Here is a 15,351-nt window from a genome sequence, read left to right as displayed (position 1 = left end):
ATGTTAATTGCTATTGAATTTTGAGAAAGCTAATGGGACACTCACTTAAGAGAAGACTATGTTTCCCCTTGGATTCAATGCTATTTTTATGCATGCATTTTGTTTTTAAGCAAGGTGATAAAGACTAGTATTTCATTCACAAACACTCATACACAATTTTCAGAAAATTGTATTATTAGTGTAATATAATAATAATAATATAAAATTATTAGAATTGTTGTTATTAATATTATATTTAATATATATATATATATATATTATAATAAAAAAATAATATATAAACTGTTATACATATTATTTTAAATTATTTTAATGTATTTAAATTATAATATATTATGATTTTTCATATATTAAAATATTATTAAATATAATCATTATTATATTCTTCATATTTTTATTTTATTATAATAAAATATTGTATTATAAAGATTTCTAAATATCTAAAAAAGTACAAATAAAGGGTTAGTCTATAATAAATTAATTAACTTTATATAATAAAAACAAAAGAAGTCTACTGTATGTCCTTATGTAGCTAAGTAACGTGTGCACACGTGAGTCCTGGGCTCAGGTGGGGCTCTGTCATGCAGTAAATGTCTATAAGTTTCTCTAAGGCATGAGAAGAAACCTGTGGAAACTAGTTTAACCCGGGTGCCCTCATGTGACAGAATCACATGTAGGCAAAAACATTAGCATTTAGATACAAAGCTTAAAATGTGCACATGTACACTTTCTTTCACATACAAACTCAAGGTAATGTATGTAAATCATAATATGAGCTGAAATTACATTTTAAACCCCACACTGACCCTTGCACAAAGAAGTCAAGAATATTGTCAGCATTTCCATAACCATACAATTACATCCTTCAGACAGCATAGTCTCATTATAGAGACTTGTTGCAGCATTAGATAGCCACTGCTCACACCCACACAGTACATTAGCATTACCTGATACTGCTCATGCTGCCACCTGTCTCAGATCCCAGTTTGCATCGCTCCAGCTGAGTAGCCACTATCTGACGCTCCGCCTCCAGCTCTCGAGTTAATCTTTCAAACTGTAGTTCCTGAGAAAAGAAAAAGACAGATGGTCAGTTAACACAATTGAATTAAAATGCCATTATGTCACTTATACTAGAAACATGTGAAGATTATTGAAATACATCATATTCTGATTAAAACTGTAGTCTTACTTACTGAAATGTATCTGAAATATAAATCAGCTGGTAAAAAAAAAAGTGTCACATAAGGTTTCATTTACCTCAGAAAAGCCATTCAACGTTTATAGCTCGTTAGCTAGAAAAAATAACTCTAGAGAGGAGCATGTTGCTAAATATATACAAAATATAAAGACGCCTACTTTCAAACGCTCCTGTGTGTATCTGTGTAAGCGCTCAGTGAAGAGTGTCAAAGATGTCTATTTTCAACATGTTTTTGAAGCATTGATCGTTGTAGCCAATCACAGACATACCTGTTGAGTGTGTGAACACAACGTTGAGTGTGATCCACTCAACAGCACTCAAAATGCTAGGGGGAAATGCTGGTATCGTCACATTTTTAAAATCTCAGTGAGAGAGAAAAGTACTTGTCTTCTTAGAAAAGTAAAATAACTTCTTCTGTATGATTTGAATTAACATACTAATACTAAATGTTTGGGGTTTGTTCAAATCCCTGACCCCATAAGCCTTAGCAAGAACCACTAATTACATTCAATGTCATTTTAAAGGTTTATATTCCTATAGAGGGGACATTCAGTTCTCTCCTGTAATTATATTGAGTTAAAAACTTGTTATTTTCATTAGATTAAACTCTAGTCCCATAGAGAAACTTCTTTAGAATTTGTGAAACAACGTGCCAGCCAGCTATAAATCAAATGGGCAGACCTCTGGCCGGCCCTGAGAGATGATAATCACTACTAACACCCCAGCTGGGACATAAAGTGCACCATCAGCACCAATAAATGCCCATTCCACAACCAGACGGCACATATAATCACTTAGATGGCCAAAATGATATTCAAACTTACAATAAAATCTTTTAACATTACATAAAACGCCCTCCATAGGTCGAATTTGTTGGCAGCATATGTCTTCGAGGACGTCTAATTTCCGAAAAGCACCCATTATAAAATTGACTCTTATTCCTTTTCAGGTGTAAATTGTTGGTGTATTGTCATTTATTTCTTACTTTGGAATGTAATGGTTACTTTTCCTAAATGAGTCAGTCTAAATGACACATGCTGCCGACAAATGCAGCCTCCAGAAGGCGAGGCTTCAAAATAAGACACAACAACAGAATCCATTGTCGCTTGTTGTGTATCGTCGTTGCGGCTGGTTATGACAAAAACTGTTGCATCTAGTTAGGACACAGTGTAAGACCCCAAAGCAGGGGTGGTTCTAGGATTTCATCCTCAGGGGGGCTTAGCCCTCAGTGAGAATGTGTAGCAAAAGACCATTGCCTATGGTGCCTCTTTAAATTTGTACCACTATATTACTATATAGTAAGTCAAAAGTAGCCTACCGGTACTTAAATTGGTCAATACAAAATTTTTAAATTATATAATGATACCAGTCCTTCTGCAGTAAGCTTCAGTTCAAATCGGTACACATGTAGACTAGTGTTTGACTAGCAGGAAATTGTCATCATATCATTATTATTAACAAGTATCACTACTAACTAGCTAAAAAACAAAAATATTGACTTTTTTTTTTTTTAGATTAGATATTTATTTGCCCTGCCAAATAAACAAAGTTATTGCTTTCGTTGTTGTTGTTTTTTTACCTATGTAACTTTACGATACCAACATTTTAGATATCAGTGAAATTTCACAATTCTCAATTCCAATTTACGATCACAACAAAAACTAATATTAGCCTAACTAATATAAAGTTCAAACATTAAAGACAAGTAAACAGTCAATAAGAAAATATGAAAGAATAAACAAATTTCGGTAACACTTTATTTTAAGGTGACATACTTACATGTTACTACATCTATTTACTATAGTAATAACAGTACATTATGCCTAACTTTTAAACCTACTAACCTTAAACCAAACCCTAACTCTATAGTAAGTAAACAGTTAATTAATATTACTTAGTACTTATAAGTGTAAGTACAATGTAACTACATCTCCTTAAGTGTAACCCAAATTTCACGCAATAGCACAACTAAATACAAGAGAACAAAGATACAAATTAAACACTTTACAGTAGGCCTACTTGTGAAAACTTTACTGTATGAAGTAAATATACACAGATACTATCAAAGCTACAGAAGTTATTTAGTTAAGAGCAGTGAGTGATTATCTCTTTTTCTTTTGGTGTTTGACTAACATTATTGAAATAGAAGGTATATGAGGCTGCTGTCACTTTAACACCCAATGCATGCAGAGCAGAGAAACGATCCAGAACAGGGAAATGAGGATAAAATAGGAACTCAGAAAACAATCAGATGCTCCTCAGCAGGTGTTCTCGTCACCTGTACCTGTTTTAATTACAGCTGGGCAGGAAGATCGATGGGGCTCTGATCCGTAACCACATGCATACAGAGGGTCGTACAATAGAAGGGTTTATTGATCCAGCACTGAAAGCCATTTGTGGACTAAATCAGATGATTGTGTGTCCCACCAGCCCCTATTCCCAGACACCAGAATAAATCCTTATCCCTTTTCAATCCCAAAACACCCCTCTTCATCCACACTTAATCACAACCAACCAGCTCTCTGCCACCAAACAAACCAGCAAACCACAAATGTGCTGCAAATTAAACTCCTTTCCACTCTCAACTGTTTTCTCACACCTTTCATACTTCTCCCATGGGATTTTTCTTTTCTCACATTTGTGCAGTTCAGGACACTGAGAGGATACAGACTATGAAATACATCCAGCCTACAGGGGAATACATCCTAAGTAATTAAATCTAAAGAACGATGCCGCTGCAAGGCTATGTTCTCCACTTTATAGAGCTCTTTTCAGCAATACATTGAAAACAACATTTGTTATAATTCTGCCGAAACCACATATAAAACTAAGCAACTTTGTGAATATTGATATGATTGTAATGTACTTTTTATTTGGCCTCTACGCTTTCCAAAGACTGCTCCATAAAATTATTTTTGCATTCCCTCCTCATTTCATTACATGTGGGTTTGAGAGCGCCAAGACATTTTCATGTCTCATAGCTTATATTTAAAATTCAAAAAACAGTTTGTTCATTTGTGTAAATCAGTTCAAACTGGCTCTTTCAATTAATCAATTCAAAACTCTGAATCAACAGTTTTGCGTCATCATCTTTAAAATATTCACACATATACAGCCCTTAAGGGGACATGGTGATGGAAAAAAAAACTGTGATGAAATGAAGCATTATATTTCAATGCTTGTGCGTTAACTCACAAAACAGCTGCGTTCCCCTGAGAATCTTTGCATTTGCTCGCAGAACTTTTTCTTTCTCTCTATCAATAGTTTGGTGAGAGAACTCAAAAGTCTTGAAAGAGAGAATGCAAAATTCTGCAAGTGAACTGCCTAGTAATTTTGTGTTCGCTCAAGAAAATTTGAGCTTACTCACAAAAAGACTGAAATATAGTTTTTTTCCTCCCACCTCTTATTATTTCCATCACCAAAAGTTTTGTGAGCAATCAAAGTTTCTCAGGGGAATGGAAATCTTTTGCAAAAGCATTGAAATATATGTTTTTTGCATCACTATGTTCCTTTTCATATTAAAATGATTTTAAAAACATTTTTAATTGAATATATGATATATATGGTGCATATACATGATTTGTTTTTAATTTTTTTTAAAAAAAATTTTTATTGTATTTTACCTCTTGCATTCAACAATTTGAATCTACTTGGCAAAAACTGCTGTTTGGTTGCAATGATGTTTCTTTTGTTTAGATCCATTGGTAACAGTTTAGGGTCCAATTCTCATTATTAACTAGTTGCTTATTAGCATACATATTACTAGGATATTGGCTGTTTATTAGTACTTATAAAGCACATATTAAAGATCAGATGTTTTGCAATGTAAATGTACTCGTCCTCTGCTTATTTGTGGTGATCCTTCGCGATCGCAACAAATGGGGGCTCGTCCGGTATTAGTAAATGTACTCATCCTCTCCTTATTTGTGGTGATCTTTCGCGATCGCAACAAATGGGAGCTCTTCCGGGATTAGTAAATGTACTCGTCCTCTCCTTATTTGTGGAGATCCTTCGTGATTGCAACAAATGGGGGCTCGTCCGGGATTAGTAAATGTACTTCTCCTTATTTGTTGCGATCGTGAAAGATCACTACAAATAAGGAGAGGATTAGTACATTTACATTGCAAAACATCCGAACTTTATTTTACATTCATGCTTAAAATAAGCCAAGAATTAGCCATCTAGAGCCATAAGTAAGGACACGAAGAGCTAGAAGCTGCCACAAAGTCCAACGCAGAACCAGAGCAGAGAAACATGCTGAAAGGAAGAGGCTGCGTGCCGGTGCTCCCAATCAAGCCACAATCAGCCAGTCACCTGCAAAACACAGACGCAACACAGACAAAATACACACACACACACCAAGTAACGGCCGACAGGGACGTCACACCATATTCTACATCCCGTAATCCTTCCCAATACCTAAATTTAACAACTACCTTACTAACTTTAGGAGTTTATTGAGGCAAAAGTCATAGTTAATGAGAATTGGACCCTAATCTAAAGCATGACAGATCCATTTAATTTACAAAAATTAAAAGTAAAAAAAAAAAAAAAATCTCAAAAAAGGTAAATATATTCTGTAATTGCTTTAGTTTTAAGATAGCTCAAAATAGTTACTCTGGAACAATGTCACCATCAAACAAGGTGAATTGATGTCGCAAAGCACTAGAGAAGGTAAAAAGGCAACAACTGTTGATCAGAGTTCAAATATAGTAAGTAATGCAAAATTAATAAAGCAAAATTAGAATTGACAGCTAATTGCGACTGAAATCTACCAATTAAAACCAGTTTAAGTAAGGCTGGAGAGCCAGCCAATGAGAAATAATGCCAATGAATGGGTTATTGCACTGTATTATGCCAGACCTAATGAGAAACACAACAGATGTCCACAAGGAGAAGAAAAAAAAGCTTTCATGAACACCATAACCAATATTAGCAATGCATACATATAATACAGTTTAAGTTCAGAAACTTCAAACTCATCCTTTAAATCAGGAACAATCTTTTCTTTCCTCCTTTCCAAGCAGAAAAATAGCCATACCTCGTCTCACCCCACACGCCAGAGCAACCGGTTGCAGAGATCAGCTTAAAGCCAGTCCGTCGACCATCCTTCCACTTAGCTCTTCCCATTAGAGAAATTCCTCAACTCATTACAGGCGCGGCCGGTCTGCCAGCCGCAGCTTCCAAGCACCTCGCGCACAACAGAGGCTCAGTCAGCCACAAAGGTCTCCATGGCAACAGAGGACCCAGCGCCCCCCTCTGGCATTATTTATGCAACGTTTCATCGCCGAAAGTCCCACCCACCAGCCAGACTGCCAAACCGAGCCTCCCTCCAATCACTCTCCCGTTTGCCCCTTTTTTGCAGGACTATTTGTGCCCGCCACCTCAAAGACCAGGCGAGAATTTCGAGTGCCTTTGGGGTGAAACGCTAAATGCCTCTCTCCTCCATACTTCCTCCCCCATCCATCCCTTGGCGCTCTGAAAAGCCTGAGAACTTTCACTGTCTGTTCCACATCAATATGAGCCTGGAAGTCGGCGTTCCTGAGAGAGTCGGAACGATTTATCTAAAGCGCTGTGTCAGAATATGTTTAAATACAATGAAGACCTGGAGAGGCAGTGTGTATTATCGGAGAGAGGGATGCCAGAGCGTTTTGTTGGCCAAAACTTCTCCAGCCCTCTTAGCACTACCAGATAGTGATTATTTATTGAAAGGACACTATTTCACAGTATAAGGCTAAATGACCTGTCTGGCTGCAGTCAAAGTAAATGAGAGATGGTACTGCATTTAACTAAGCCAATCTAAACATCATAAAAGCAGGGGTTTCAGAGGTTTAGTTGCTGCAGCAACAAGCAGGAAAAATAAAAAGAGAGAAATGTTGCTGACCGCCTGCTTTGTGTTCTCTCAATAGGGCTGGTCAGTGATGAAAGCTGATTGATAAAAGGTTACTCTTGCTGTTCTCATGCATACCAAGTGCGCTGTCACCCTCTCGCCTAATAAGCTCCTCTCTTCCTTCTGATCTCTCCATCCTTACAGATGAGCTGGAGAAGATGGTCAGGAAAGATTCAATCACCACTGCTGAATACAAAGGGAATGAGGCATTCTTAATTAGGATTTAATTCACAATATATTGGTATTGGTTATGAGTCGATATTAGAGATTTTTCTTTAATGTATCGGTAATTTTAATATTAGTCATTTATCTATTATCAGCCATAACTTGAAAATATTTTTTGGTAGTTATTACCGTTATGCTATACGTTATGCTATAGTTATACTATAGGTAGTTATACTATTATATTACTTTATTGTATTATATATTGAATAGTATTCAATAATATTAAAACTACTGTTCAAAAGTTTGGGGTCAGTATGATACTGGAGTAATGATGCTGAAAAATCGGCTTTGTCATCACAGGAATAAATTACATCTTAAAATATATTAAAATGGCAAATAGTTATTTTAAATTGTAATAATATTTCACACTATAAGTGACCCGTGCTGGCAAAATGAGTCGCAATAAGCAAATTCTCATGAGTTATTTTCACAATCTCTATTAAAAAACCTTCAAAATGATGTATGATTTGTTGAAATCCGACAAAAAAAATGACTGAGCCACACCTGTTTGAAGTCGATAGAGTCAGGAAAGTCAATTTTGAGAAAAAACTAAAATTTTCTGAAGGTTCCAAAACAAAACATCTAGCAACCATACCTTAAAATCCTTGTTAATAACACCTAATTTGGCACACACCTCATCAAAACCAAATATCTATAGGAAAATATATATATTCAACTTTTATTCAATATTTTGAAGTACTGTAATTCTGTTATATGTGTATATTGGGATTGCACGCGCTTCGGATCTGTCAGTCAGTGCAAATGCATGAGTCTGAAAATCACATTTCATTGGTCCAGAATCATGCCATCAAAAATTCACTATGAATATTCACAAAGTTGGAATGCTGCACTTTAAAACGATATCAAACTTAGACTAATAAGGAAGATGCTGAGGGGAAGCGCGAGTGGTAAAGCGAGCAGATAAAAACTGCATTTTTCATGAAATTCTCTCAGAAAACATACAAATAAAGATACTTTTAGATGTTTAATTGCTATTTGAAGCATTTTGATCGCTAGATGAGGGCTTAATGAACTAATTTTTGTGAAAATCTCGACCAAAATCGACATTTTTTACTTGTTTTGCCTGTAGCTCGTAATTAGCCCATGCGCATAACGACTCATTAATATTTGCCATGGAGGGTGAACAAAACACTGATATGACTAAAACGTGATGCTGAACCCACATACAACTTACTACAAAGGCACACAATCTTTCTAAGTACTTTCAACCTCTCACAAATAAATTGTTCTTGTGTGGTCTCCTTTTGTGACACTGTACAGCAATGGTTTCGTTTGCACTGATCAGCTCAGGCTGAGAGTATCCTATTTCAGCCCCCCCAGGGAAACCACCTGTATCCCCCTCAGAATGAACAATATGTCATGTGATCTGACGGCTGAGTGAACCCTTCCATCTCTCTCAGGTGACGGTTTCAGACCCAGGATGAGAAGTCTGAGGTCGTCTAACCTGGTGTTCAGTCACACATACAGTACTGATGGGTTGCCCTTGTCAGTCAACTTCATGTTAGCATACAGGACACTGGCCTGTTACCGGTTAAAGGTGGTTTTCTTGTGTTATTTAGCATGTCAAACACAAAGTTAAGTGGGGGGGGGGGGGTCATAATTCTTGCCATTAATGACTCAGTAAATGGAGATTCGTCATACGATTTGAAATACTTTAAACATTTTAAACAAAATTAGCTTTAAATAGTTTAAATGTCAAAACGCGAATGTCTTTTAATGCAATACTGTGTCTAAACAACAAAAAAAATGAACACTATGAAAATATGTAAAATAGGCCAATCCAAAAATAATAATAATAATAATAAAAATAAATAAAAGATGTCTAATATCAACCAATAACCAATATGGTACAATATATCATTATGTCAATTTCAAAATCTACTAAAGACCTTGTCAATGAACAATTTCTGTTTTCAAATATTGTTTTTTTAGTGAATATATACTAAATATAAGCATTTAAATCAGAAATATCATATATCTGTCTAATTGTATATAAAATAAAATAAAAATATAAACACTATGAGTATCAGGATATAAAAAATATGACAACTAGGCCCTTTAACTATTAATTTGACTGGAGTTTGACTCATATTTACTGCTTTAAGATTCTTGTGTTGGTATATTTTGCAACAAAAGCTTCAAAGAGTTAGTATGTCACCAAAGTTGGTCCAATGGAAAAGGATGAACATTCCGAACATATAAACAGGAACATTACGTAATACATGTAGATGAGTTATGGCTATGCTAATGTGCTACTTCACTGCATATTATTATAGCATATAAAGAGACATTCAACATTCATTATATGCATTTCATGTCAAATTATACTGCGATGCTGAGATCTAACAAAATACAATTGAGAACTAAGAATTTTTTAAAAATTGCAAAGGGAAAGAACGCTGTAAAAAAATGTTAATCCAATTCCCAATTGTGTTTCTTACGAAAGGAGGTATCACAACAAAAATCTTGACCTGTCTTCTATTTTAAGACTGTGCTTTTTGATTACGGTATCGTCGGAGTGGGCGAATTTGGATCACATGATCCAATAATTACATTTCTGTTTAGAGAAAGAGAGAAAGAAAGGATGTGAAAATGAAAGACTGAGAAAGATAGCAACGTGAGAGAAAGAGAGCGCAGACATCATCAGCATTCTGTGATGAATGGCCCAATTAAGTCAGTTCAAAAGCACGGCCTCTGTCTGTCACGTCTGCTCTTCAGCGAGACTAAGAATAGCCAATTTACCCCAACACATACATAAACAAACTACACTGGGCAAACAGCCTTTTCACTTGCCAGGGGAGAAAAAAAAAAACACTGTGCTTCTGAAAGCAACTCACTTAACCTTTACAGGCAGTGCTAAAGGAGCTGGCGATGGATTAGACTCACTCAGGATTGCATGAGGAAATTTATCTTCTGGAAGTATCATGAGAATGATTATTGTTTAATGTGACAGGACGGACATAAATTAAACCAACAGCAGATTGCAGGCTTCTGATACAGAGAAACGAGAATAGCGGGGCAGTATCTCACTCCTTTGTTTCCCTCACTGTGACTTGGGGATTACAAAGTGTCAAATGGTCCAGTAAAGCGATTTGAGTCACATACTTAAATAGTTATGACATCCCACAACGTGAACATCGGAGCTATATTGTAAACAGCTTAAAAACAGGATCACAGACAGTAAAATTCTGGCCAATATCCACATGCCAATATTAATTTTCATGTTATGATATTAAAATGCAGTACTATTTTGTCTAAATAAATTAAGAATAAAATACTAAAAACTAAAATCAATCATTTTAAATGCTACAAGTGAATTTAGACATGACAACATTAATGCACCAGTATGACTTTAAATTTTAATGTCCACTTTATTTTAAGATGTCCTTGTTACAGTTAAGTACTGAGTAATATTAATTAACAATGTGTACTTATTAAATAATTAGCGTTAGGGTTACTACATGTAAACTACATGTAAACTGTGTAACAGGGACACTGTAAAAAGACTAAAAATGAAAATTCTGTCATCATTTACTCAACCACATGTTGTTCCAAACCTATATGAGTTTCTTTCTTCTGTTGAACAAAAAAGAAGATATTTTGAGGAATGTTGGTAACCAGACAGTTGATGGTAGCCATTGACCTCTATAGTAGGAAAAAAAAATACTATGGAAGTCAATGGCTACCGTCAACAAAAAATTAGTTTTAGGGTGAACTATCCCTTTAAGTCAAAGGGAATTCTATGAACTATGTTCATAGTTAATGTAAGTTACTGTGATTAACTATATCTCTGGTTATTCTGCTAGGAAACCTGGGTAAACTTGAGAAGAACTGACTTCATCCACTAAAATCACCTACAGACAAAGTGGGTTAAAAGTAAAATGGCTAAGAAAAGTTAGTTCTTTTCTTATGTAGAAAAGCTCTAGCATCATGTGTTTGCACATTTGTTATAAAATACAAAGACATTCAGTCATTTGTGGCTAGTTGTATGTAGGCCGCTGTATGTAGGTCTATTATATATACGTATCGATATTCCATCAGCCACCCTGAACTCTATGGGCCACTGATCATCACCCCATATTGTCAACCACTTACAACTGACAAATATGCTAACCGTGCAACTTAAGGTCACATATTGTAGGAAAAAACAAGGCTTTTACCACCAAAAAAGAAGTTCATGCTCTTATGAAGTTAGACTACTGGCACAACAAAGCAACACCTTGAAATGTCAGTGACTAAATACCATGCTTCTGTGCTTCAGCACTGAACACACAAGTCACTTCTGGCTGGCTGAATACGTTCACCCTGATTTGGTTCCACATCGGACGTTAATTCATTGATCCTCAGAGGCATTTGTTTTGATATACTGAGCCCTAGAACGGCAGGTTCTCAGTCTCTGTCTCAAAACAGCAGCAGCGTTGCTCAACACATTCATTGAAACTAAAGAAAAAGCAAAAGGTCAGCTGAAACACCGGAGAAAACAATATAACCGTCACAGGAGAGAAATCCCTTTTTTACAGTACTTTTACTCTTCTGGTGCACTGAGCATGTGAGAATGTAAAGAACTGCACAGCATGTGCCCTCATAAGGGTGGAGAGAGTGACAGGTTCAGAAAGCGAGCTCTTGAATGGATGAATATATCTGGAATGAGATACGTGATGTGTATCGCTGGGCTTTGAAGGTGGGGGGTTCAAAAAGTCAGTCCTTGACAAAACTTTATTATGTGTGGAAATAAAAAAAAACAAAAAAAAACAAAAAAAAAAAAAGGTGAGGTGTCTGTTTCAGACATTTGGCATACACACATGGGCGTTCATTTAGGAGGGCAGTCAGTTCACATTTAAGTTCACAAAAGTCATTCAGTTTAACCAAATTTTCGGTTTTACTGAATGACACTTTTGGTTATACCGAATGACAATTTTTTCAAACAATGCTAACAGGCTGATATCTAGCTAGCTAGCAAAAGGACAATCAAACATTTTATATTTAGTACAAGTTTTTAAAATATTACAAAATTTTTTCTCTGTTTTTTAGCGGTTGTACTGAATGACCTGATGTTTCGGGAAATGCATATGAGAAAGTGAAAACATGAATTTTTCAAATAGTTAAATGAGAGTTAGTTACTTTGCTTCACGACCATGTGGTCCTTTGCAGGTGTCTGAATGATGTCACATCCTGTCACATGATACTGACCGCATGACTCGATCCATAATGGTCCCTTTATATTGGTTACTCTAAATGACGTCAATGAAATTCATTTTTCCGGACATTCTTTCTCATAACAAACTTCTACACATAATTTTAATACCATTTTGCACTATGTTAATATATGATGTTATAAAATCATGCCAGAATAAAAAATATATACATTTATTACATTTTAAGATATTTTAATCACAAATGAAATGGCTGTATTGGCCTTTGGATGGTTAAACCGAATGACATTTTGACACTTAAAAATCTTTAAAATACCTTTATATGTAGCAAAATATAATTAAAACCTTTTAGATTCAATAAAAAAGACCTAGCTGTACTACCTTACATACTTTAGATGTCATATCTTTTTTTATTATTATTATTAAGGCCTTTGGACAAAAAAAAATGACCCGTCACGTCATTGACCCAAATATATTAATATTAATTAATATTCCTAAATAAAAATAGTTTAGCATTCAGACAGACAGACAGACAGACAGATAGATAGATAGATAGATAGATAGATAGATAGATATACACTATATACTCTAGATACTAGATAGATGTGAGGTAGGTAGGAAGGTAGATACATTTAGATCTTTTTTTAGATGTGATAAAACACAATGCTGCCGAGCCATGTTTCTGTTTTCATCATGTGACAAACCTTTTATCACTGCAAGCCAGGATCAAACCACTATTACATACAGATTCACACAAGTTTAATCTGACACTCCACAGGACTTCTTCGGGTTCATTAAAAGGAGCTCTTCTTTTCAGATATGACTGAGAAAATTAAGCAAATCTGCTACCTTCACATATGGAATTGCAACTATTGGAATGGAATCCACAAAAAAAAAAAAAAAAAAAAAACAGGCACTAGTTAAACATCTATTATAATATAATGAAATATTAGCAATATGAATTTTGCTTGCAAACACATTTTTGTTTTATAAGAGTACAATTTCGAATGGCTGTCAATGGAAAAGCAGTGTGCAGTTGCAGTATCTACCAGCAGGGGCAAATGAGACTATGCTAACAAGCCCAGCTTTGACCCTAAAGATCTCATAACACCTAAAGACCAAACCTTTATTAGCATGTGATCATATAAAGCTCGATTAAATGCCTGTTCTTCCCATTCACCTGTGATAAGACACCATTCTGTTATCTGAGAAAGTGCCATTAGGTTTTACAATCTCTTCTGAAGTGCACTTGAACTATACATTAATCTATGCTACAAACTTTCCCATGATTTATTGGCCAGTGCTAAAGAGTAATTCGTTATTTCCCATGGCATTATGATTAATTGCAGATGTATAATCAAAATGACTTTAATAAAATGAAAATAATAAGGTCCCTGTTTAAGCGCATGACCTTTTGTACATTTCAAGAAATAATTAAAGTAAATGAAATTGCCCCCTCAAAAGTTAACAGTTCTTTCAAATTCAATCTATATAAATAAAAGTGAAAAAACACCATTATATAGGACTCTTCTAATTTATATTTCACATTGCTATCAAATTCCACCCACATTAAGTAGAAAAACAGTGGTAGAATCAAAATATTAATAATTCTGGTAACACTTTCATTTGATAACATTAGTTAACTGTAAGTTAACAAGAAATAACAATGAGCAATACTTCTACTGCATTTATTCCTCTTAGTTAATGTTCATCTCAACAGTTATCCAATCACATCCACTGCTGAGGCAGTCACATGAGTTTTTTGTTGCGTATCAAGGGATTTATTCAGTAAATGTGTTTCCATTGTAGTTTATGTGCATGTCTTCTTATCGGATAAAAAATGTATCCTCCTCAATTGAGCACATTTGTTTTTTTTTATGTGCATTTTTAGATTTATACACATCTTGGTGTTTCCATCCATTGTTTTTTTAAGTGATACTAAAATAACACTGATTCTTTATTAAAAGCAATGTCTAATGATAGACTAGTTCTTTCTAGTTACATGTTATGTCACACAGCGTTCACACAGAGAACTCTAATTTTGTTAGGCCTATCTCATTAGACACTGGCATGGTGCATGAGAAACTGAATCCTGGGACAGATGAGTTCATGATTAAATCTTCAACATCAACAACGCAGTGCAGAACTAACACAAAGAACATGCGCCGCTGGAGAGATGATATTGGCTTCCCACTGTTCCTGTCTCATTTGAGTTTCACCTAACACAACGTGTCGCCATTACTGGCATGCTCAATGGCATTTCTAATCAGTACTCTGCTTAAGGCTTTTGAGGGGATGCTGGGGAGATCATTTGTTAGAGAGATGTGCACACACAGCTACATTCTTTTCTGGTAATTGCCATTAATGGTTACATCCAGGCAGGGTTTCTCTTCATAAAAACCCATAAACAAATGCCTCGGCAAAGTTACTACCGCTCACAGGAAGACTAAATACGTTAGCGACGCCCGTGGGCCGAATTTCATACAGCCCCTCAAGTGTTAATAGCTTGTTTTTAAATAAATCTGGTCCACAAATCAAATTTCACTTTTTGCATATTGGTTTGGGCTTTAATGTTATCCTTGTAAGGACTGTGATACAGTGGCCTAATACAGGATTTTATTTAAAAATGCAAAAGAAAAAAAAAAAAGTACTTCTAGGCCTGTCAAAGTGAATGTTAAGTTAAAATATGAATTATACTGGTATTGTTACTATTTCATTGTTCTTTCTAAATACTGGTCAGAAATTATTGGATTTATCACAATCGACGGCTCTAGGATTTTTTTTGAAAGACATTAAGAAAAAAAAATTTCAGCAAGAATACCTTACTTTGATATACATTTATAATGATACAAAAGATTATTCTA

At 35.1% G+C, this 15,351-nt stretch overlaps 1 protein-coding gene across 1 annotated transcript in view; it reads right to left on the bottom strand.

The window, feature by feature from the left end:
* ctnnd2a (catenin (cadherin-associated protein), delta 2a) overlaps positions 1–15,351 on the bottom strand; it is a 340,625-nt gene that overhangs the window by 225,737 nt on the left and 99,537 nt on the right. Inside the window, 1 exon segment of the mRNA XM_051881748.1 lies at positions 948–1,063. Within this exon segment, the coding sequence (XP_051737708.1) occupies positions 948–1,063 (116 nt within the window).

This window comes from Ctenopharyngodon idella, chromosome 23 (genome assembly GCF_019924925.1).
Source record: "Ctenopharyngodon idella isolate HZGC_01 chromosome 23, HZGC01, whole genome shotgun sequence".
Taxonomy (NCBI): Eukaryota; Metazoa; Chordata; class Actinopteri; order Cypriniformes; family Xenocyprididae; genus Ctenopharyngodon; species Ctenopharyngodon idella.
The sequence above is the reverse complement of the archived record's forward strand: the minus strand, read 5'-3'. Positions and strand labels throughout refer to the sequence as shown.